At 35.5% G+C, this 26,263-nt stretch overlaps 1 protein-coding gene across 1 annotated transcript in view; it reads right to left on the bottom strand.

The window, feature by feature from the left end:
- LOC145291346 (GATOR2 complex protein MIOS-like) overlaps positions 1-22,590 on the bottom strand; it is a 107,006-nt gene extending 84,416 nt beyond the window's left edge. Inside the window, exons 1-4 of the mRNA XM_080137112.1 lie at positions 22,217-22,590; positions 14,631-14,774; positions 13,538-13,611; positions 1,773-1,852 (exon numbers count right to left, since the gene is read on the bottom strand). Coding sequence (XP_079993238.1) covers positions 1,773-1,852; positions 13,538-13,611; positions 14,631-14,754 — 278 coding nt within the window. The 5' untranslated portion in view covers positions 14,755-14,774; positions 22,217-22,590. The remainder of the gene's footprint in view (positions 1-1,772; positions 1,853-13,537; positions 13,612-14,630; positions 14,775-22,216) is intronic.
- Positions 22,591-26,263: the final 3,673 nt, after the last annotated feature.

Raw genomic sequence — 26,263 nt, 5'->3', positions numbered from 1 at the left:
GTTGACATATTTTTACTTCTTTCTGTGGGTGCTCAAATTCAATTCATTTCTTCAAGTCATTTAATATTAAATCTTCCTCATTTATCTTTTGATAGCTACATCAGTAGGAGATGCAGCTGGAGCACTAAATGTTTTGGTTTGGATTCTAGTTAATGGCACCCAAATCATTTTTTTTTTTACTTTTAGAATCACTACTATATATTAGGTAAAATATAATATTCAATAGACAATTGACTCTGTAATAATAAATACAAAATCTGGATGAATTAAAATATATTTAAGCATATTTTACAACCCAGCAAGACTAGATACCTCCCACTAGTTTGAAAGAAATATTTATTTTTACTTTAACCACAAGTCTACATTTCATCTATGACAATGAGAAAAAAACTTTTTTTTTTACTTTAACAAGGGAGTTATATCTCTAAAAGCTAAGACTTAAAATAAATTTCTTTTATTAATGATAAAAATAAATACATAAAATAAATAACATATTGTTTAAGATTTTCCAAATTCAAATACATTCCTATTACAACAATGTTTTGAAAACATGTATTCCATAATTCTGATTAAATAGTTATTTATTTAAAAGTCTTAAATTTTCAATGTAAAAAAAAATATAAGTTATTTTTTTCTCTCTCTTCATTTTTTAGTGACATGTTTATCACTCATAAGAAATCTGTTTCCTGTTGATATGACAACAGTTTAAATATCAAAATTAGCAAGAAAATATGCATGAATACGCATTTTGAGATAAGAAATTGTAGAGTGGCCCTACATGAATGTATTATTATATTTTTATTAAAAAAATGGTTTGAAGTCAATGTATTTTGTTTTAAATAAATATTTATTTCAAAGAATGAGAGTTCATATAGAAACGTTGTTTTAATTTGAATAAAATAAAATACGCATCAAGTGTACTTGAAAGCCAAATACAATGTAATATTAGGAAAATAAACAAATATTTTACTTGTTTGAAATTTATCACAAATATATTTCAGAGGTATCCTCCATCTTCAGTGTGTTGTCTCTTTTTTCCTTTTCTTCTTCCTTGCCATGTTTTTAATTTGGAGAAAGTAATCTGTTTGTAAAGAGCCGCACGTTGTTTCTAGCAGTTGTATTTTGAAATGTTTGAATTGTGTGTGCGCAACGCGAGAATAACATCAAAGAATGAGGGTTCATATAGAAACGTTATTTTAAATTAAAATTAAATTTCAAATTAAAAGAACGTTTCTATATGAACCCTCATTCTTTGACATTATTCTCACATTGCCCACGCACAGTTCAAACATTTCAAAATACAACCGCTAGAAACAATGCGCGGCTCTTTACAGACTTCTTTCTCCAAATTTACAACATGGCAAGGAAGAAGAAAAGTAAAAGAAAAAAAAAAAAGAGACAACACACTGACGATGGAGGATACTTCTGAAATATATTTGTGATAAATTTCAAACAAGTAAAATATGTTTATTTTCCTAATATTATATTGTATTTGGCTTTCAAGCGCACTTGATGCGTATTTTATTTTATTCAAATATTTATTTATTTAAAAGTCCCAATTTGCATATAGGGTCATTCTTTCCTTCTTTATTATGACCAGTTAATACTGAAGTTAAAAAAGTCTCTTTTTTGCTCATAAAAATAGACTTGCATACATGATTATTGAAGTGAGCTGGACACACATACATTCACTTTTTTTTTTATAGATGATTGTAGTTTAGGTAAAAAAAAAATAAAATAAAAATAGTCAATTTCATAAAATGTTAACTTACTTTGTAAGTGCCACTTTCCCGATTACCTGACCAACGGCTAGCAAATTTGGATAATCCGGTTTAGGATATAGAGCAACACACTGCAATAAAAAAAATATTCTTTTTAAAAATAGTAAAAATTTACTTGTATAGTTACCAAAAAAAAAAACAAAAAAAAAAAATATAAGAAGTGCCTCTTCAGTTTGTATTTTCATGAGCTCACAAGTACTGATATTTGAATAAAATAAAGAAAACTAGCAATTGATGTTTCAATGTTTTTATTTCCATTTGTATTAGTGCTTTCAACTATTTCATTAGCCATTCCTCAAGGAATTCTATGTTAATAATAATAATCAATAAATGTAAAATTACAGCAAAGTCAGGATGGCCATATTTAATCTCATCGCTGATTATCCAGAGTTTTCATATGATTTCCTTTTTACAATTTGTACTTGCATATTATCACTGAAACTAAATTTACAAGCTCAAGAATTTATTTTTCTTTTATAGAAGCAAGTAAAAATATAGTTTGAATATTTGATTTTTATTTAAACAAATATATATTTTATTTCTTTAAGAAACTTACAGAAAATTATTAATGCTTACAAGTTATTTAAAATATTTACCAGGTCTCCTTCTCCAACATCAGGGGTCTACGTTCCAACCTTCCAGAGGTTGAAACCCAATTACAGGAGACGAAACCGAACATATTATTTCTAAGCGAAACTGGAATAGGGCCGACCACTTCCCTAAATGAGTTCATAATTAATGGATACTCTAACTTAACAGCTAAATCTGACCCCCAAAATCGCCATGGGCATGGAATATGTGCCTACATTAAAGATGGCTTCCCGTGTGGCAGGGATATCTCTAGAGAAGATCCTAATTTACCCTATATGTGCTTCCGGGTTGCACTTGCTAACACCACTGCATTTATATTTGCCCTCTATCGGCCCCACAACAGCGGAGTTACTATCTTTAAGAGCATATCTGAGAAAATAGACCACATCCTGTCTGCACATCCCTCGGCTAACATCCACATCTGTGGTGACTTCAACGTCCATAAGACAGACGATGAGGGGAGGTTTTGTCATGATTTTGCCATTGCTTATGACCTCACTCAGATTGTTCGCGAACCCACCCATGTGCCCGATACACCCGGTCAATATGCAAGCCTCCTAGACCTTTTTCTCTCAACTTCCCCTGAGCTATGTTCATATTCCGTTCATTCTCCTCTAGGATCCTCCGACCACTCCGTCATATCAGTTAAGATAAAAACGAAATGTAATAAGTCCCCAGACATACCCCTCCACCGTACTGTATACTGATACTCTATGGCTGACTGGGATAGCTTCCGTACATTTATATCTGATTTACCTCTGCACTCCATGTTTAAAAAGGAAATGTCCTCTATAGTATCAGATCTGATCGAATGGTTAATTGTAGGCATAGACCAATTCATACCATCTAAAAAATTCCAACAAAAACCTAACAGCCAGCCATGGTTCACCTCAGAATGTGCTGCTGCTATCGCGCACAGAAATCACTTTTTCCATAACTATCAACGTAATAGATGCACTGAAACTAAAGCTGCTTTCAGGACTGCCAGCAACCACTGTAAAAGAGTAATAAAAAATGCAAGAGAGCTATATGTCCAGTCTGTTAAATCCAAGGTTTGGCAAATAACAAATAGGATCCTGAACAGAAGTGTGCATTCTATCCCAACCATTATCAATGGACCAGAGGCCATCTTGTCAGCATCAGACAAGGCCAAATTATTTGCCAAGAACTTTGCAGCTAATTCTACCCTATGCGACAAAGGCCATCAACTCCCCATATTTCCTCCTATAACACAGAACACGCTAGGTAACATACAAATATTCGTGCATGAGGTCGCCAAGCTAATCAAGAACCTTGATTCCAGTAAAGCAACTGGCCCTGACGGCATCCCAATTATAGTGTTAAAAAAGCTTCAACCAGAACTTGTTCCCATACTTACGAAACTGTTTAAGCGCTGCCTTAAGGAGAAGTGCTTTCCAATTCCCTGGAAAACCTCATCAGTTTGCCCTGTATTTAAGAATTCAGGTGATAAGTCATCTCCCTCTCAGTACAGACAAATAAGTCTCCTGTGTGTTATGAGTAAGTTGCTGGAATCCATATTAAATAGTCAACCACCTCAGCAGAAACAACCTTCTTAGTGACACACAATATGGTTTCCGTTCTGCAAGATCTACTGCAGATGTGCTAACGGTTATATCTCACGGGATTAGTGAATCTCTTGACAAAGGCTTCCTTTCTAGGGCAATTGCTCTTGACATATCAAAGGCCTTCGACAAGGTATGGCATAAGGGTCTACTTCACAAGATTTCCTGCTACGGTATAACTGGAAATGTTTTCTCAATCATTAAATCATTTCTCTCCGATAGGCTCATAAGAGTAGTGGTCGATGGACAAAAATCAGAGGCCTGCAGTATTAATGCTGGAGTCCCTCAAGGGTCCATCCTGGGCCTAACTCTCTTCCTGATCTACATCAATGACCTCCCTAAGCACATACTTAAATCATTCGTTGACATCTATGCTGATGACACGACCATCTATGGCAACACATCAAAGGCTGTAAATGACAAAGTTCTCTCTGATTCTCTCTCCTCTGATCTCGAGCGCGTGGTTCAGTGGGGGAAGATGTGGCTGGTTACCTTTAATGCATCTAAAACCAAACTCCTCTCTTTACATCATCAATGCTCTGATCCCCATCTGGCATCAATTGGGATGGATGGCTCTCGTCTGGGAGAGGCCCCGTGTTTTGACAAGCTTCTGGGTTTGACCTTTACTCCTGATCTGAAATGGAACACGTACATCAAGTCTGTTGCCAAGATCGCTGGAAAGATGGTGGGATCCTTCTACCGCTCCAGAAGATATCTCACTACTGATGCAATTCTCTATCTATATAAAAGCCAAGTATGTCCAAGGATGGAATAATGCTGCCATATCTGGGCAGGAGCTGCTAAAAACAGCCTATCCTGCCTTGACAGAGTACAAAATAGACTTCGTGGCTTAGTGGGGGATGCCCTTTTCTCTACCCTGCAACCTCTCTCCCACAGAAGAGACGTTGCAAGCCTATCCTTGTTTTATCGTTATTTCTATGGCAGGTGCTCATCTGAACTCCAATCTCTGGTCCCCCCTCGCCAATCTTTCACGAAAAATACCCGTCTAGCTGAATCCACTGTGAAAAGTTTCCCCCACTCTTTATCTGTGCCTAAATCAAGATGTGGATTCCATAAACAAAGCTTCTTTCTTAGAACTGCACGCCTGTGGAACTCTGTTCCATCTGCTTGCTTCCCACCTGACTACAACTTGGATGTCTTCAAGTCCAACGTTAACAAATTCCTAATGAACTGCCCCCTTAAGTAAACACTTCATCAAATCTCCACACTAACGTACTGTACTTGCAATAACCCTTATCCCTGAGTGGCTTCCGGGCCTTGATAAGTGGTGACCACCGTGTAAAAAAAAAAAAAAAAAAAAATGATCAGAAATTGTAAATAGATCATGAGAGTCTATCACAAATATATAGTTAAAACTAGCAATACCACACCATTTTTTTTTCTTTAGATCGAATAAACTCAAATCAAGCATTATTGAAAAGAGCATAAAAACAAAGAAATATCTTTAGTTTTTTTAAAATCGGCTAATTATAACTGAAGTTACGATCATTCAAAGTATCAAAAAATGTGTGGTTCACTGGATATTTTGCCTTAAGCCAGTCCTATTCAAATGCTTATAAGCTTGTGACTGAAAATGGTAGGAAATTTGCACAATTTACGGACTAACCCATCTTTAAAAAGGGCAGTATTTTCAGATCTTTTTAAGATATTATGATGAAATTTTGAACATATCATAATGCCATCAAGGTTCAGTTAGTGTTATTTACAACTATCTCACCTTGTAACTTGCATACTAATTAGCATATTTCAGTTTCATTTTAAGTAGAAACATCATAAAAACGGCTAAGAAAATTGGTAAGTAAGGCTTTATCATCATAGGAAGTATTATTCTGATGGACATTATCATTTGCTATTATAGCATCATGAAAAATCCAAGATGGCAACCAAGAAATCCAAAATGGCCGCCATGACACAATTCAAAGAAATTATTAACAAAATATGGCTTGTGTCATATCAAATTAAAGGAAATTTTGTACAGATCAGAAATACATTTTCAAGTACATTAAACTAATTAGCATAATTAAGGTTCATTTTAACAGCTTTAAGTAGAAGCATCATAAAAGAACAGTTTAAAAAAATGGGAGGTAAGGCTTTATCATTATGTGAAATATTATTCTGATGGACATTATCATTTGTCATCATTACACCGTGAAAAATCCAAGATGGCAACCAAGAAATTTAAGATGGTAACCAGGTCCAAGATGGCCACCACAACACAATTCAAAGAAATTATTAACAAAATATGGCTTGTAGCATATCAAATGAAAGGAAATTTTGTACAGATTACAATTATGTTTTCAAGTACATTAAACTAATTAGGATAGTTAAATTTCATTTTAACGGCTTCAGGTTATCGTGACAATTATCAGGTGAGTTCCTACCACTATATTGTATAATTTTTTATCATTATGTCATTGTCAAGACTTCAAGAGACAACGCGGACATTTTTTCTTGTTTTCATGTAACGCTTGACACTTATTTTTTTAACAGAATAAACTTACAACACCAAAAATTTACAGAGATAGGTAGAAGAAGAACTTGCCTTCAGTAACATTTATTTGTTATATATTTGTTTTTTGACTTTTTCATACCTCTGTGGATTGTAAAACAAACCCAATAAAAGTTATTCTTTTACTTAACTGGATAAATGGTTTGTGTGTTTTAACACATTTAAAAGCATGGTCATTGTCAGTTATTCTTTTTCAAAGAATTTATTTTTTTTAAATATTCTTTTCCTGTCCATAATTAAAAATTTATGTTTTCTAAATAATATGGGAGGTTGGGGTAAGTTGGGCACCCTATTGGAAATGATATCAGCTGTGATTTTCATGAGTCGATATTGCTTGTGGAAAACTCTTGCTTTACCCTAGTTTAATTGCCCTAAAAAATTTTTGATGGTCAAAATAAATGGAAAAATCCAATTTTGCACATAAAAAATAAATATTTCCATGTGAACAAATTTTTTCCCGCTAGCCACCATTGTGTTCCTAGTAGAAAGGTTCAGGCATTCTTCTGACCTCTTCTACTTGCACTATCTTCATGCAAAGTGAAAAACCTCTTAATCTACCACTGTCTAGGAAAAAATTGGGTGGAACTCAAAAGTTTAATTTGGGGTAAGATGGGCATCTTCATTTGGGGAAAGATGGGCATGTGACCAACTTACCCCAATTGCCACTGGAACAAGTTTGGTTAATTTCTTTTTAAAATTCAAAACCACAAGCAATGGATAACTAAATTTGATGACCTCCCAGGCATTGCTTTAACACTTGCTGGCACATAGGTAATTATGTAGGGCAACACATGATGGATGAATGCGCAATAATCCTTGGAAAACTCCCTTGTTGGGGCACATAGATAGGATTGTTGTAAGATCATTGAGCTCTTTTTGGCATGACACTACTGCTATGTGGTAGTATCATAGTCATGGCATGCTATTTAAATTTTGGGAAGTTAGCTTTCTTTTGCTTATGGTCATGTCATGAAATCAAAATTATATAAAAATTATGTATTTTGTAAAGTAGTCAAAGTTTCTCAATATCAAAGTGTTAGTTGTGTTTTTCACAAAAGTTGTTACTATGTCCATCGCATACTAGATATGATTGTTTGAATGTTCTTTGGATTACCCTGCCCTTTGAAGATTTCCCTGATAATGACTTTTTCTCTTATGCAGCTACAAGCAAAAAGCAATTTCCCTGACAATGCCACGCAATTACAAATGCAAGACAGACCGTGGAAAGACTTCAGAAGATGTGATGAGGTGTGCATGTCGTGCAGTCATGGAGGAAAAGTTTCAACAGTGGCAAAACAACTTGCTGTGCCAAGAATGACACTTAAAAGATATTCTATGAAATATCAGGAAGGCAACAATGTTGATTACAGCTATGATGCATTAAAAAAGAACAAGATGGTTTTTTTCTCATGAAATGGGAGAAGATCTGGCTATGCATATTAAGTTATTGGCAAATATGTTTCATGGCTTAAGTGTCACTAAGTCGAGCTGGCTTATGAGTATGCACAATGCCTTTGAATTGGAGGGAGAAAAAGAAAGCTGGTTGGGACTGGTGGTTAACTTTTAGTGATCGCAATCAGCTGTCTATCCGAAAGCCTGAAGCTAAATCATTTGCACATGCATCTGCCTTTAACAAACTATGTTTTTTGATAATTTGGCCGACCTAATGGACAAGTACAACTTTAGCCCTTGTCAAATTTATAATGTGGATGAGACTGGGTGCACAACTGTCCAAACACCCAAAGCAGTTGTTGCAGCTAAGGGACAAAAGCAGGTTGGCAGCATAACGTTAGCTGAGAAAGGTTGCCTTGAGACAGTTGTTAATGCCATTTCTGCAACAGGACAGTGTGTCCCGCCTATGTTTATTTTTCCATGAGTGAATTATAAGGAGCACTTCATAAATGGAGCACCACCTGGTTCTATTGGTACAGCTAGACAGTCAGGGTGGATTGATGAATCTGCCTTTATCCAATACATGCACTATTTCATCAAGCATGTACATTGCCAAAATCAGGACCTGTTCTGATGATTCTCGACAATCATGCCTCTCATTGATTTGGCAAAAGAGCAGGGGATTGTTATGCTAACTATTCCACCCCACACTTCACATCGTCTGCAGCCTCTTGATAGATCTGTATTTGGTCCTTTCAAAACTGCATTCAACCTCACAATGGATGCATGGCTATGTTCGAATCCAAGAAGAACGGTTATGATTTATGACCTTTCCCAACTTGTCTGTCAGGCACAGATGAATGAGACCTGCAAATGCAATTGCTGGCTTCAGTAAAACTGGCATTTATCCGTACAACAGCCAAGTATTTACAGACTTGGATTTTGCTGTTTCCAAAACAACAAATCAGCCAATGATCAACGTTGATGAGGATAATGCTGATAAACACACTGACAGTTTGGTTGATCTAAGTATTGAGAAGATGGACAGTTATGTATCACCATCTGTGATTGTGCAAGTGCCGAAAGCACAACCTAAGAAAATAACTGGTAGAGGAAGAAAGGAAGGGAACACAAAATACTTACAGCCACACCTGTCCAAGATGAAATTGCTAGCTAGAGCAAAGCTCAGAAGAAACAACCAAAAAAAGTTAGTAAAAAGCTTTTCCACAACGAAAATCAGTCCGAGTCTGAATGAGATGTGGATGAATCTGACGCAGACCAATTAGTTGAATCTAGTAGTGAAAGTAGTGGCCATGATGATGATGAAATCATTGAATGTGATTTCGTTGTGGCTCAAGTCACAGGCAAAAGAAGAAAAGCCAACTACATCTTTCGAATTGACTTCTTAGATTCTGAAGAGGATTCATATGGGAGCTTATTCCTGAGAAAAGTCAGTGGAGATGTCAGTCAAGACACAGCTGTGTTTGTTGCAGACCATGATGATTACGGAAATGTTCAGAAAGATGACATTCTTCGGAAATTATCAGTTCCTACTGTCTTGAGAGGATCAGAGAGACGCTGTGCAAAGCTGTCTTTCTTGTGCAAGTAAGACAAATATGAACTCAATTACGAGTAGAATGGACAGGAATTCATCTGCACATTGTTCACCTTTTCAATGACACTCTTATTGTTACTGCTGTGTTGCTTAACTGTTCAGTGACACTTTCCTGGCATGTTGTGTTGCTAACATTACTGTTGTGTTGCTAACCTATTCAATGATATGCTGTTGTTGCTACTTCATCTTGTTTTGTTTGATTTCATTAAGGAACTCGTTTGGTGCTATTGTTAGTTGAAGCTTGTCTGACTCTTGAAGCTTGATCATATTAGTTGGATTTAATTTGCCTACCAGAATTTTATTCACATATCCAATTTTTTAGGGAGTTGTTTGTGAACTTGAAAATTTTTCAGGACCATCAAAGTTTGACATCTAGCTAATTACCTGCAGAATAAATATGGACTCTACTGTGCATTGTTAACCATTTCAATGACACTCTTGATGTTACTGTTGTGTTGCTTAACTATTCAATGACACTCTGTTGACACTATTGATGGGTTGCTTACTTTTTCAAGGACACTCTGTTAGTGTTACTTTACCTTCTTTTGTTAGAGCATGTTTGATGGTATTGTTGGTTTCAACTTGCAAATTGGGCACTTCATGCTTTGTCAATTTATGGATTGTGCAAATGTTCGATGCTTTGTCAATTTATGGATTGTGCAAATGTTCGATGATCATATTCGTTTGGGTCAAATTTACAAAGGAAGAGGGGGGGTCTATGTAATTTGAAAATTTGGCAGGATGAGGAAACTTTGATTGTAAAGTTCGAATTATTTTACACTTATAAAAAAAATGTCTGTAAAACAAGCAAATACATGTTAGACAAATACATGAATACAGGTGTTATCATAAACAAAATGTGGTGCAAATTGTTTCTTTTTATCCTTAGTCCAGGTTCATGCTATTAGCTGTGGTAATTCCCTAGATCACATAAACTGATGCAATTGAATTACTGAAAATTTATCAAAAGTAAGATGAAACTGCATTTAAAGATGTTGTGTTGCTGCTCTAAAAGAGAAATTTTGTAGCCAAGTGATGGTTAAGAGATATTTGCTCTTAACAATTTTCTAGCAAGTGATGGTTAAGAGATATTTGCTCTTAACAAAGTTCACGTTTGCTTCCTTTTTAGGAGTTTACAGCATGTTTGTAGATAGTAGAATGCCCATCTTACCCCAATAGCGTGACCATCTTACTTCAAGCTTGGGGTAAGTTGGGCAGTTCTATCAATGATTTTCAAATCAAAATTTTTATAAGAATAGCTGCTCTGAGAAAGAAAAGCTTCTGCAAGATATTTTCAGGGATGTGAAATGTTATTTTGGTCTAACTTTTTACCATGAATATTTCAAAGATTGTTAATAAATACAAAAAATGTAAAAAAAAAAAGCATCCATTTTACCCCAACCTCCTCTATTAAAAATAAAATGAATACTGTTCTGTTCATAAGTTAGTTGATGAACACTTGTTTACATATTTTTTGTGTGCATCTCAGCACACAAAAATTCTCATGTTTATATGCAATTGTGACTACTTTTATCTATTTGTGCAAAAGTTTTTATCCAATTCTTTTCAAATTTTAGGAAAAAAGAAATTACTATATTCTCTATTAAATAATGTTTGAACACAGTTTGTGCCTTTACTTATATTTGTACTACAAAACCTCAACTTTGAGATGTTCTATTGCGACTCAAAAACCAAGAACAACAACAAAAAATAATGCTCATTGTCGGTCATTCTTTTTCAAAGAATTTAAAACATTCATTTCCTTTCCATAATTACAAACTTATGCTTTCTAAATAATAACAACGAACATTTCATTTATATAAGATTTTTTCTGCGAGTAACAGCACACAAAAATTCTCATATGACATGCGTTTGTCACCATTTTCATCGACATGTGCATAAAAACTATTTATCCAATTCTTTTCAAATTTTAGGAAAAAAGAAATTATGTTCTCTATTAAATAGCATTTGAGCACAGTTTCTACTAGCAATACACATGAAAAAATTGAAATGGCTTAAAATATTTCAATATTGGTATCTATAGAAAGAGCTTGAAGAATCTTTTTAAATTTTTTAAATCCAGTTAAAATTAAGGAAGTTGTGACTATTTTTGTGCCTCACACGTTTGGATATTTTTCCCTCTTTAACACCATATGTATTTTGTCACATTTTTTGCACTACTTTTTCAGTAAAAATGCTATATCTTTGTTAAAACAGAAGATTAAGCAATGAAATTTACCATATCAGTGTATTTTTGCGCTAGGAATTAGAATATGCTACTGAAAATCTCCAAAAATTAATGCTTTCCAAATAATCTGCAGTAAATGCACATAAATATGCTGCAATTCCTTAAAAATGCCATGTATCCATTAAAAGAAAAGAAGTTAAAGAACTCAAAGCTGAATTGTAATGCATTATATGTACAAATAACTGAAATCGAAATCTACGACTGTTTAAAAATGAATATATTGCAATATTTTTTTGGTATTATTGTAGATTAATACCTCCGTTAACCCCCCACCCCATCTGACCACCTCTCCAAAATATGCAATTTTACCTTTGTAGGCAATTACGTGTGAATACCTTAAAAAAACTTTAATGAAAGATAAACAAGTATTATTTTAGAATTTAATGTAAAATGATTCCCCATTTTGAGCCATTCTAGCGTTTTAGGGCAGTTAACCATTTTTTTTCTATCGGAGATAAATCCTGTGTGCTTTTTTTTTTTCTAAAGACGATTATGTGTGGTTTTAAGAGGGTCATTGTGCAATTATGAGAGGGTGGGGAGGTTGTCACTCTGACTTTGGGTTAATGATAGAGCTAAGAAAAATTATTTGTGAACACTCTGAAGACTCGATAGAAACAAAAAAACAATTTTAAAATTTAGAGTGGGGGTTAGTTTCACATAAATTTAATGTAAAATAATTCACCATTTCGAGACCATTCTAGTGTTTTAGGACAGTTGATAATTTATTTTTTTATGGGTAATAAATGGTGTATTTTTCTTTAAGGAAGGGGTTTTTTTAGACACTTGTATGTAGCTTACCAAGGAACTTTGTTTGATGAGGAGCTTGCCACTAGCGTTATTGTTAGGGCTCAAGAAGGTTTTAAGAGGAGGAGGCTTGCCACTCGTACGTAGGGTTAAAAGGTAAGATTAAGGGAGTTTTTTTGGGGGGGGTTCAAGAAGGCATTTGACCCCCATATTTACACCTAGTGGGTCATAATTATTGGCTTTTGAAAATGTTATGCCTTAGATTTTGGACATCAAATTACTTTTAAATATGAAATTTATTTTTGTTTGTTTGTCGTAATTCTTAAGGGGTGTGAAACTTAACAAGAATTACAACAAATAGACAAAATAAATATCAGTTAAAACAAGTGACGTCACTAACGGAAAACGAGATGTTTGGAAAACTTATTAAGTATTTTTGCCCACTTATTTAAATATCGAAAAACTTTTTTTGCTAAAGCTAACAAATCGTTCACAAATTTTTGATAAATTTGGTTTTTATTTTCAATTACATTTCTTGTCCGAGTGACACATTATTTCATTAAACTTTCCAGTTTAAGACGTTTTTTTTTGTTTTTTTTATTTCTCTACCTGGACTTTGGGCCAAGATCACAGTGTAGTATTCTGATGCTACACTTCGCCTTTTCTGTCCTCTGTCAGTGAAGGAGAAATCCTTCATGACTGAGACAATGTTTATGTTGGTTTCTATCCAGATTGACCCTTTTTGGGAAGCTGGATTTTCCTCACATTAACTGACCTTGTGTCTAACTGTCCTCGTGGGGAGGCAAGTAAATAGGAACTTAACTAGAAACTGAGCACCTTCTGCAAATATTTAAATATTGATTTTGTATTCTTTTTTTAATATGTATATAATTGGGTAGATTAGTGTCCATTCGATTGTAATCCGCTGAAAAAAATTGTGAAAAAAAGACAAAAAAGTATATTGGGAGTGGGGGGGGGGGGGTGTACTGCTTGCACACATGAAGCAAAAAATAAAAAACGAAAAAGATTTATCATACTAAAATGTATACTTACTTTCATGTAGTGAATATCTGTAGGTGGGCAAGTATAAAGAGGAACAGCACTTGTTGTTGCTGATAGAGGAATACCTGTGAAGACAAATTATTGCACAATTTAGATAATTCACTTTTTTCTTTGTTTTTCTTTATCGTCTCCATTAATAATTTTTACTAGTGTATCTATGATAGCAAAATATCAAATATAATTTGAAAAATGTTTGAATAGGATAAAAAGGTATTTAAGAGCCAATCTCTTGAAATATACACTCATACCTTTTTTTACCTTCTTTTATCAAAAATTATTTTTTGGCTACAATTAAAAATTAATGCATTTCCTCTCCACGCATAGATTAAACTCTCTAGTAAGTGAATAAACAGCTACCACGTAGCATAAGTCTTCATAAAAAAATTACGTACTCTCAGCAGTTAATAATACAAGTGTTAAAATATATAAGCATCATGTTCCTTTACATCATATAAGATACCATACGAGTAAAAGGTTACAACTGCTGAAAAACATTTTAATTTTTAATTGTGAAGTTCCTGATCTTATGAGATAATTTCTTCAGTGACCTGATTTGTCAATTAAGTAATAATCTTAATCAGGAATATTTGAGGTATTAGAATCAGTATTGGGATTGGAAAAATTTTAGCCTGATTTCTAATTCCAAAAACAATTCATTTTTTTGTTTGTTTAAAACTTTATTTTCCATTGTTGTTGCTGATAAAATGATAAATATTAATAGATTTTAAATTTAGTAGTAAAATAAAAATTCATAATCATAATACCAATTTAGGTAAAAACGACCCATGACACAAGTGGATAAGTAGGGAAAAAATGACACAAGTGGATAAGTAGGGAAAAAATGACACAAGTGAAAAATATAGATGGAAATCTCAAAATGAGTTTATCAAAATCTTGAATACAAACAAGCGAAAACATTATGAAGTTTGACAAATTAAAAAGAAAATTAGATCTACATTTAAAAGTAGAAGAAAATCAATCCTTCACAAAAATAATGAAATCCTACTTTTTTTAAGTCATTTTAGAATCAGAATCACTAATTGTATTGGAATCGTGAATTTAGAATTGGTAAAACTATACTTACATTTGGCTTTGTTCGTTAAGTTGGAAGTCTTCTCAACTTTATGTAAAGTAACAGTTGTTCCGCATACAATGAAATTATCATGGTTTATATTTGACCACAATACATCCCCTTTACAAATACTCATGGCAGGAAGTAAACGATGACCTGGTCAGCAAAAAAAGAAAAAAGGGAAAAAGTACATGACAAAATAAAATTAATAAAATGAAACTTTGTTTTCGTAAAAGAACCATTTTTTTAATGCAAAATTCATAGAAGGTGCTCAGCTGAGTCCAATCTTTAGTATTAGTACAGCAGTGCAAGAGAACCTAGGTGAATCATGCTAGTCTGGATCAAACTCTTATCGTTTGAATTACACAAAAATGATTTAAACATGATGTTGGGGGGGGGGGGGGTAAATGATTTAATTCAAGTGATTAAAAATCAATATTTTGTCACATTCACACTCTTGTTGGATGTCACATTGAAGGTTTTCAGCATTGTGTATTGTCGCATTTCAACAACAGATGGCCTAATTGTTTCTGGTGGGCTCCAAACACTTGTTATCATGCAAATCCCAGTGTAGACAAATTGCCATTGGACCGACCAGTTGCTGGACTATGCAAAAATTATTGTAAAAGGAGAGCAGCCACAATCTATTACTGTGATAGTATCTGAGAAGCCAGCGAATTTAAATTTACTGTTCAGGCATGACCATCAAGTTGTTGGGTGGTGTCCACATCATACACATGGGAGTTGTGATGACGATAGATCAGTCATGTTTCTTAATACAAGAAGGCATCGACTGCCTCAATAAGTTGGACGGAATGCAAATAACCACCCAAGTTTTCGAAATGCTATGTTACCAGTTACAAGATGAGACAAGATCAGATGAAATGTGACAAGATTAATGGCATATCGATACAAAAATGTAAGAACCCAGGTGCATCTTGCCTTCCTAGAGTTAACACACAGCCTTCAGAATGCAAAAAGAAACATAATTTAAGTGTGTCATCAGGCAAATGGTTCGATTCAGTGAGTTGAATGTACAAAAATGTAATGTAAATAAAAAGACGAGTGTCTAATTTTGCATATAGTTGTGTTTCGAGAGAATTTTGTGTGCCCTATCATCATCAATAGTGGAAGAAATAGAAGACATCCTTCTCAACATTCCAGACCATCCCCAAGTGAACAGGATGTTCGGGCAAAGCTCTCATCAGAGACTTATTCTCTTATGTGTCTCTGGGTGATAGAACCCCATCCCAGCTCCTGTGCCTGATGAAGAGCTGCCTCAGGAACAACACTATGGCTGAACTCATCCTCAGGGGCCTATAGATGGATTATTCATCACCAAACATAATCCAAGTCCTAGCCCTAGTAGAGACATACCTAAATGTTGCGGCTGATTCAGCCAATAAAATATACTCTCTGACCCATCAAAAGGTCCACCAAGTTGAAAATTACCTTGAAAACCACACACAACATCTCAAAGATGAGATGACCCAGATACATGCTGAGTTAAGAAACCTGAAACAGTCACGCCAGAGGCAGCAAAGCCCAGCATCACGCACACAGAATCAGAGCCATACCCGCAGGTCAAGTTGAGGACAGAGAAACAACTTGGATGAATGTTGGTATTATCAATTTTTCGATGATCAGATCCACAAATACTAACCTCTTTGCAGACACAATAGGACCCAAGGAAATGAATAAACTAACAGGCAGCAACAATATTTGTTTGTACACACTTACATAGTTGTCTCTTTTACATGGGAGACCATAACAATGGCCTCAAATTCCTAGATGACATTAGTGTGGCCATCAGTGTCCTACAACCCACCAACAGATGCACCTTGAAACCCATCCCATTTCAACTTCGGGCAGCAAATGATTCCATCATAGAAACTTATAGGAACAAAGAACTAACCTTGAACATCAATCTTATGCAAAACTTTAAGTGATCATTTACTATAGCAAATGTCAGAACACCCTTCCTTGGTTCCAACTTCTTGACATATTACAACCTGGCTGTCCATGATGACAAGTACCTTGTTTGACAACATAACTTCATCAAGATCACAGAGACTCCATCGATTTTAAACATGATTAGGATTAGCGTGGCAACACAGCATGACCAACACTACACAGAAATCTTGGGCTGGTATAAGGACCTTACGCAACCTATTAAGCCTACTAATGCAAGCAAACATCAAACTTAACACCACATAATGACCGTTGGACAGACAGCATATTCATGGCCACAACAACTCCCTTCACATAAATTAGCATATGCCAAAGTGTTTGAGTAAATGTTGACAGATAATATCATCCCTCAGACAGTCCATACATCTCACCACTGTATCTTGTACCCAAACTCAACAGGGAATTCAGAATCTGTGTGGAATACACAGTACTCAACCAGTATCCTGTCCCACATCCACGATTTTGCCTCAGGCCTACATCCCAAAGACAGCAGTCTTTTGGACTTTGAATTCCTCAAAATGCCCTTTGGACTGCGCGATCCAGAGGCTGATAGATGAAGTCTTGTGTGGCCTACCATATGTCTATGCATATATTGACGACATCTTAGTGGCTAGCATGGACACTGATTTTCATGAACAACACTTAGAAGTGTTCCACCATCTAACACATTACAGCCTCTAATTAGTGCATCTCAACAAAGACAGTCGGACCCAGATATATCTAACAACAGATGCCTTGAACACTGGAGCTGTGGTAGAACAGGAGTTTGGTGACCAGCACAAACCCATCGCATTCTTCTCCGCTAAACTACCACCAGCTCAGTTCAGATACAGCACTTTCTCAAAAGAACTTTTGGCTATATGCCTCATCATTAAACACTTCTATCATCTACTGGAAGACTAAAATTTCACATTTTGACCGACCAGAAATCCTAGACAACTTCCTTATCAAACAACTCAGACAAACATATGGCTCAGGAGATTGGATATCTCACAGTTCACGTCCGATATCTAGTATGTCAAAAGAAAAGACAACAGTTGACGCCCTGTCCAAATGCGATGTCAACACATAGGCCTACGAATCTGACACAACGATCCCTGAAGTTTTAGCCAACACATATTGTACTTGTGAGACAAAACTGGATAACCCCAGACCCTATATACCTCTGGCACTCAGAAAGCAAACTGTGAACTACCTACATGGTTTGTCACATCCCAGCAAATGTGCAATGGTCAAATTATTGCTGATCGATTTGTTTAGCCCAGCATGAACACCAATATCTGTGATTTCAGTGTCAGAAATGCAAAATACACTATCACACAAAATCCCTGCTAGGCACATTTCAGTCATATCCACATCGACATATCGGACCTCTCCTGATGTGCCAGGATTACTGGTACCTCCTCACAGTGGTTGAATGTTTCTTCAGGTGGCCAGTAACAGTACAGCAGTACCCATCAGAGGTACCTCAGCTAACACAGTAGCAAAGACCATCTTTCAGAGGTGATTAGCAATTTTTGGTGTACTCAGCATTATCACTACAGACTGCCGTTTTCACTTTTTCAGGAATTCACCCAATTGCTTGGCACTAAAAGTCTCTCGAACTACAAAACATCAGCAACTGAGTAGAGGAGCTACCCTAAATCCTCTTGTCAATCTGCAACTCACTCAAAGACAACCTAGAATGCGCTCCAGTTGAAATAGTCTTCAGTACAGCACTCTTTACCTGGCTAACATTTCAATGACACCATATCCAACCTCACTACTGCAAGTTCTGCACTCAGGAACTACACACCACACAGACAACCATCATCAACTATCCGGAAGTACACACCACACAGACAACCATCATCAACTATCCGGAAGTACACACCACACAGACAACCATCATCAACTATCCCCATCCCACAACAACTTCAAGACTTTTTCTGAAATGATGTGGTAACAAGACCACTAACACCATACCAGGATCCCTTCAAAGTTTTAAAATAGTCAGAGAAGCATCTCACCATCGAACAAAGGTAAATCGAATGGACACTATCTCCAGTGATAGAGTCAAACCAGCTTTTTTGGAAAAATCACAAGGGAAACAACCTTTGTCATGGTGTGTCAGATTACTGCTTTTATTATTTTCAAACAAGAAAATACACTTGCTGGCAGTGAAAGTCATGTGACCAACATGTCACGAACATGCATGCTAACAATTTCTATTTGTTTTGATCACAAAGAAGAGACATAAAACTTGTAACTAAACAAAAACAACAGACTTTTAATTTACAACGAAAATTAATATAGACGCAGTCAATAAATACCTCAAAAATGTAGTTGAATGTCAGTGAGTACTGGAGCTGGTATGAGGACATCAGTGTGTACTGGATATTGCTAGTTGGACATCACTGAGCACAGAAAATGGTAGTTAGATGTCAGTGGACACTGGACCAGATAGCTTTTGACTGTAAAACTGTCGATTTGGAATTCATTTTAGCCATTTGTTTGTTTATTGGCACTATTTCTGGAGCATCAATATTCTTTCATAAAGCAAATGCTTTTTCTGCAAAAACCTCCTTAAGACAGCTAGAGAACAAGAAGTCTCTCGAATCATGACATGCTTAGTCAAGCTGTTCAAATCCAGTAATCGGAGGAACTCAGAAGTAGTAGTTCAAACAGCCCTTTTCAGATTTTCAAATTATCTGCATGTGATACACACTTCACTCTTTGCTACTGCCTGTTTCCCAAGACTCCCTTTTACAGCCAGCAACTTCAGCAGCATCCAGTCACTCCAGTTCACTCCTGCAGCTCCCAGTGACTCTGGTAGCCTCCAGCTACCTCTCCTGCAGCTCCAACAGCTAAGCAGTTCTAGCTACCTGGTCAAATGATCATGGACATCCAGTCTCCGGTTTCCAGTATCCACTGATGTCCAGCTAGTAGTTTCCAGTGCCCACTGATGTCAAATTAACTGTTCCAGTACCTGTTGATGTCCTCCTACCAGCTCTAGTTCCTGCTGATGTTTAACTACCAGTTCCAGTGACTATTGATGTCTGGCTACCAGCAGTTTCAGTTCCCATTAATGATCAGCTACCGATCTTGATTTACGATCTTCATTGCCATACAATTTAGTATTTTCACTTGGTAAAATAAAACAATACTCATCGTCTTTAACTGACCATCTATGTCTGTCATCTCTCTTTGTTATTACTGTTAGCTTTTTGCCTTGTGCCTACTTTCTTAGTTGTGTGGTCAATTGGCACCTTCATCCTTTCGATCCACTGGATCAGATGCTTTACCCACCCATATATATTTGTGGGAAGTGTAAGAATGTTTTTGTTTCTAAATTTGATGTTAATGTTCGAGTATCTTATCGACACATGAATAATAACATGGCGATCATGATTACCGTTAAATTTAGGCAATTAAGTATCGTTTTACGAGTGTTTTTGTTTGGGATGGGACTTGCCACTCAAACTTAAGGTTAGTGACAGAGTATTTTTCTTTTTAGCATTAAGTCAACCAAAGTTAAATCATCACCTTGACCCCTATTACAGTTTCCGTGTGTGACTCACGAATACCGAAAAAAAAAATAAATAAATAAAAGCTTATACAAGCCGGTAGGGAATTTAATTCTACTGCCTTTGCTATAAATCATCATTACGTTTTCAGTTATATATTTTACGAGTTTTTGACTGTTAACTATAACTGGACATTGGAGTTTATTTCTGCATTAAAATCGTTTTGAAACTTTTGTTGGTGCAAAAATAATGTCGTTTTTTCTCTATAAATTTAACATAAGAAACTACATTTTTGCATCAACCTAATATCAATAATGATTTCAATTTAAGCTAGAAAGTAGATTAAGAAAAACAAAGTAGTTTAAAAAAAAAAAGAAGGTACTCATGCACTTATTGATCCGTGCTGAAATAATAATGTTATTTAAAAAGCCATTCTTAACATCGGGAGGGGAGGGTGTTTGTTTTGTAACTATTCTATACTTTAACCTTACAATTGAATAAAAAAAAGCAGATAAAACTTTAATTAAACTTGGAAATACGATTTAAAAAAAATAGCGCGGATCAGCATCATCAGCACTAAAAAAAAAGTCTTATTTAAACATTTTAGTGAACACTAAAAAACACCATTTCATACGTGCTTTTTACTTTCAGCACCTAAATATCTTTTGATGTAAGGCAATGCTCGTGAATTTTTGTTTATTGCGTTGAAAGTTTCAACACAATAAACAAAAACTCACGAGCATTGCCTTACATCAAAAGATATTGCAGAGTGTGATCCGCGCTATTTTTTTTTTTTTTTTTTATCGTATTTCCACGTTTAATTAGAGTCTTATATGTTTTTTTATTCAATTGTAAGGTTAAAGTACAGAATAGGTAGAAAACACCCTCACCATGTTAAAAATAGGTTTTTAAATAATAACGTTATTATTTCAGCACGGTCACTGAGTACCGATATTTATTACAGCTACAAAAGAGGAGCAGAGCACTTATGCAGAATACGGACCGTGCTATTTCGGGATGGGGGAAGTTCAACTCAACTTTCACGGTATGTTTTATTTATTAAATTGTTCCTACTTACTTACCTCCCCAAAAATAAGGACAAAAATAAAAACTATCTCAGTCATAAAGGATTTCTCTTCCACTGACCGAGAACAGAAAAGGTGCAGTGCAGCACTGCAGCAGCACTGCAGCTGCAGCAGTGAGCAGCAGTCAGCACCAGTTTTTTTTTGTTTCTAGGTGAAAGTAAGGAAGAGTTACAAAACGCTCCCCGCTTTCCATGTTAAGAATGGATTTCTAAATAATAACATCATTTTTTAATAGCACAGTCTGTATTCTGCGTAAGTCCCAAAAGGGTACTCATGCACTTATTGATCCGCGCTGAAATAATAACGTTATTATTTAAAAAGCCATTCTTAATATTAGGAGGGGAGGGTGTTTTGTAAACTATTCTATACTTTAACCTTACAACTGAATTAAAAAAAAAAAAAAACATCATAAAACTTTAATTAAACTTAGAAATAGGATTTAAAAAATAGCGCGGATCAGTAAGTGCATTAGCACCGGTCGATGTAATCTCCTACCTTCTTCAAGTGATCTTTTCAGACTTGGGACCCTAATAGTCGAATTCGTGAACTTCGAACTAAATCTTTTATTTAATCCCTAGGAGTAGATTGTTCTTATTCAGTCAGCAATGATCAGGTAGATATGTTCACTTACGTTATTCTTAGTTATTGTTGCTTGTCTTTGATCTTTTGGAAGAATTTTTAAAAGAGCACAGCTTTATTGATAATTTCTGGTAATAATAATATGTCTAGTTAACTTTTGTTTTATTGTATGCATCGTACAAAGTCAGATAATAATAACTGTTATCTTGTGTGTCGATTGATGTGGATAATTAGAGGTGTAGTCGACGAAACATGTCATTCAAGTGTTTTTGTTTTTGTTTTCGAGTGTTCTCACATTTCAATTTTTACCCCCTCTTCGTTTAAAACGAACATCTTCACATCCGGCTAGATTAAATAATAATAATAATAATACGAAAATAGTAAATATATCGACAATCATTTCATCCCAAGAGACAAGCAATTTCTTGAAAATGTTAACATTATTTCGAATACTCACCCCTTTTTTTATTGGTTGAGTGAAGTAAAAATCCGCTTGTAAAAAGATACGAGTTGCCTTTGGACTGAGGAGCACGTGTCCCGTGCGGACATCTTATGACAACACCGCCAGCAAATTAGCAGCCAATTCACTTACTCGGACCGTTTCGAAGAAAGACAACTTCGTCATGTTTCTTTTTTTTTTTTTTTTTTTTTTGTATTTGCTTTTCTTTGTGGTTATAAAAATGTATGTTCGTTTACTGTTCGGTATCAGTAAATAACACTGATTCTAGATTTTTCATTCTTTTTTACTTTGTTCAAATGGAAATTAATCTTATCTAAAGTTTCCACCGACACCGGTAAAAACACTAATGCCGTTAGATGGCGCTACTGAAATAAAACTGCTCGAAAGAAAGTTAATATATTTCATATATTTACCTAACTCACCGGCACTTCTAACATTTTTAGTATTTATTTGCTTTCCCACCAAAGCAAAATGTGACACAGGGTCGTTTTTAATGTGGGGTTAAACGAGCTCCCCGAAAAAAAAGGCAATAGGGACACTCTGGTTGGGACCAAAAATATAGTATAGAGAGTCTCCCCTCCATTGACCGGGACAAATTACCTTAACATTTTTTATTTTCATTTTAGGAGAATACTGGGTGCCGGTGCTTGATTTACCACTTATGGCGATAAACAAAAAGGAAGAAAAACTTTTATATTGTACATACTTATCACGGAATGAAGAGTGTATATTAAAAAAAATCGCAAAAGTTGATCAAGTAATTTGTTTTTGTTTTTTTTCTTTTTGAAAATAAATTTTCCGTTTTTTACCGATTAGTGAAGGCCAAAGCCATTTTAATATTATATCTTAAGTAAAGTGTATTGAGACTATATGTCAAGGTTTGACCATCTTCCTTCGAAGAGTGTCAAATGGTATGTTCATAAAAATACATATACATATGCACACATATATACATACACACACACACACCTATATATATACACACACACACACATATATATATATATATATATATATATATATATATATATTAATTGCCGGCAAAAAGTAAGTCCGCACTTGTAATTTTTTCAAAAACTGCAAATTTAAGCTAAATTTAATGTAACTGTTTAAACAAGCTATACCTCATTTGATTGGCCTTTTATTCCTCTATAACTTTACCTGTTTGTATTTGACTTTTAATTGAAATATTCTAGTGTTCACATCAATTTAAAAAAAATGACTTCAAATTGAGGAGGCAAAAACTTATATAAAAATGATCCTTCTAAAATAATTTTTTTATTATTTGTCGATTTTATGTTCTGAAATTTTTTTTTTTTTAAATCACACGTTACGTTAATAAATTATCGTTTGGTTGTAACTCGTACGTTTCAGTTGTCTTTAAAAAGGTCGAAATGAAAGTCGGTTGTCTGCCCTTAATTCCTTCATGGGCGCTGCTTCCCCTCTCCACCCCCACCGCATTGACACGGAATAAAATTTGATTTTTTTTTTAATAAAAAAACTTCATAAAATTACGTAATTTTGTAAATATTCCATCTTCGTTCCGTGACTCATCATACAGACATTTCTGTGCTTTATTTTTAATTGCCACCATAAGTCTCAATAGAAACAAGCACCCAATTCCATCTGCGGTAAGGGAAGAGTTAACAAAGTATTAAGTATAGTTTTCTAAATTTATACACAATGTTAAATGCACAGGTGCCGAATGTACCATAATGTGCGGCAACGCCATGTAGACAATAGTCCTGCAATAAAATAGAGAGAGGAACAGTAGGAGGTAGCAGGGCTGGTGATGTCATGTGGAGATAGCAGCAGGGAAGTAAGACGGAGAGAGTGGAGTATGAACAACAGAGAACAAACGGCAATGTATTCCTGCTAGCTGGTGACAGTCCTGTATAAATAAGGTATGGCATAAGGATCTACTTCACAAGATTTCTAGCTACGGTATAACTGGAAATGTTTTCTCAATCATTAAATCATTTCTCTCCGATAGGCTTATAAGAGTAGTGGTCGATGGACAAAACTCAGAGGCCTGCAGTATTAATGCTGGAGTCCCTCAGGGGTCAATCCTGGGCCCAACTCTCTTCCTGATCTACATCAATGACCTCCCTAAGCACATACTTAAATCATTCGTTGACATCTATGCTGATGACACGACCATCTATGGCAACACATACAAGGCTGTAAATGACAAAGTTCTCTCCGATTCTCTCTCCTCTGATCTCGAGCGCGTGGTTCAGTGGGGGAAGATGTGGCTGGTTACCTTTAATGCATCTAAAACCAAACTCCTATCCTTACATCATCAACGCTCTGATCCCCAGCTGGCATCAATTGGGATGGATGGCTCTCGTCTGGGAGAGGCCCCATGTTTTGACAAGCTTCTGGGTTTGACCTTTACTCCTGATCTGAAATGGAACACGTACATCAAGTCTGTTGCCAAGGTCGCTGGAAAGATGGTGGGATCCTTCTACCGCTCCAGAAGATATCTCACTACTGATGCAATTCTCTATCTATATAAAAGCCAAGTACGTCCAAGGATGGAATACTGCTGCCATATCTGGGCAGGAGCTGCTAAAAACAGCCTATCCTGCCTTGACAGAGTACAAAATAGACTTCGTGGCTTAGTGGGAGATGCCCTTTTCTCTACCCTGCAACCTCTCTCCCACAGAAGAGACGTTGCGAGCCTAGTTTTATCGTTATTTTCATGGCAGGTGCTCCCACAGAAGAGACGTTGCGAGCCCTTTTCTCTACCCTGCAACCTCTCTCCCACAGAAGAGACGTTGCGAGCCTAGTTTTATCGTTATTTTCATGGCAGGTGCTCGTCTGAACTCCAATCTCTGGTCCCCCTTCGCCAATCTTTCACGAAAAACACCCGTCTAGCTGAATCCACTGTGAAAAATTTCCCACACTCTTTATCTGTGCCTAAATCAAAACGTGGATTCCATGAACAAAGCTTCTTTCTTAGAACTGCACGCCTGTGGAACTCTGTTCCGTCTGCCTGCTTCCTACCTGACTACAACTTGGATGTCTTCAAGTCCAACGTTAACAAATTCCTAATGAACCGCCCCCTTAAGTAAACACTTCATCAAATCTCCACACTACCCTTATCCCTGAATGGCTTCCGGGCCTTGGTAAGTGGTGACCACTGTGTAAAAAAAAAAAAAAAAAAAAAATTTGTTATATAGTATGGAAAGCACGGACAGGAAATAAAAGTGTCTCTAAAAAAATTCATTTATTCTTTTGGCACTTCAATGGGGTCGACAGACGAGAGGAAGAACGAAATGAGAACATCTTCTATAAAGTTACACAACTCTATGCCAGTCGAGAATACGTTCTGGACAATCAGTTTGACAGAATCTGGGTCATTTTTTGAGTAGATGATGTCCTTGTTACTGTCAAGCAAAGGTATCGTTCAATGCAGTTCTAGGCAGTCCATCCCACCAGGTTTTACCTTTGTAGCATGGTCCCTGGTTTTGGTAGAGGCCATCGTGGAACATCTTAGTATTTAGTGAAGAACCATACCAATATTTAATATGAATAAAAAAAAAAAGTCATTGTTTTAACAAAGGAAAAAAAAATGAACGAATATATAAATAAAAATATAAAAGCTATATATATATATATATATATATATATATATATATATATATATATATATGTCAGGGGTGTGAGTTCCGTTATAGAAGCATCAATTTAATTTGAATAAAATGAAATAGGCATCAAGTGCGCTTGAAAGCCAAATTACAACGCAATTTTAAGAAAATAAACAAATATTTTACTTGTTTGAAATTTATAATTTACATATATTTCAGAGTTAAATTCCTTCCTCAGTATTTTCTTTCTTTTTTCTTCTTTCTTGCCATGTTGTAAAGTTGGAGCAAGAAAAGTCAATAGTAAATACCCAAGTGTTGTCTCTCAGCCGTTGTATTTTGAAATGTCAGGTAGGTGCATTGGCCTTATATGGGTTCCTAAAATCGTATTGGTTTATTACTTTTGTATGTACATGTTACTTGGAGGGGGAGGGGCCTTAGAAATATTTTCATT

Source organism: Euprymna scolopes, chromosome 12 (genome assembly GCF_053919585.1).
Source record: "Euprymna scolopes isolate OS-2025 chromosome 12, ASM5391958v1, whole genome shotgun sequence".
Lineage (NCBI taxonomy): Eukaryota > Metazoa > Mollusca > Cephalopoda > Sepiida > Sepiolidae > Euprymna > Euprymna scolopes.
This window is presented reverse-complemented; position numbering and strand designations above follow the sequence as displayed.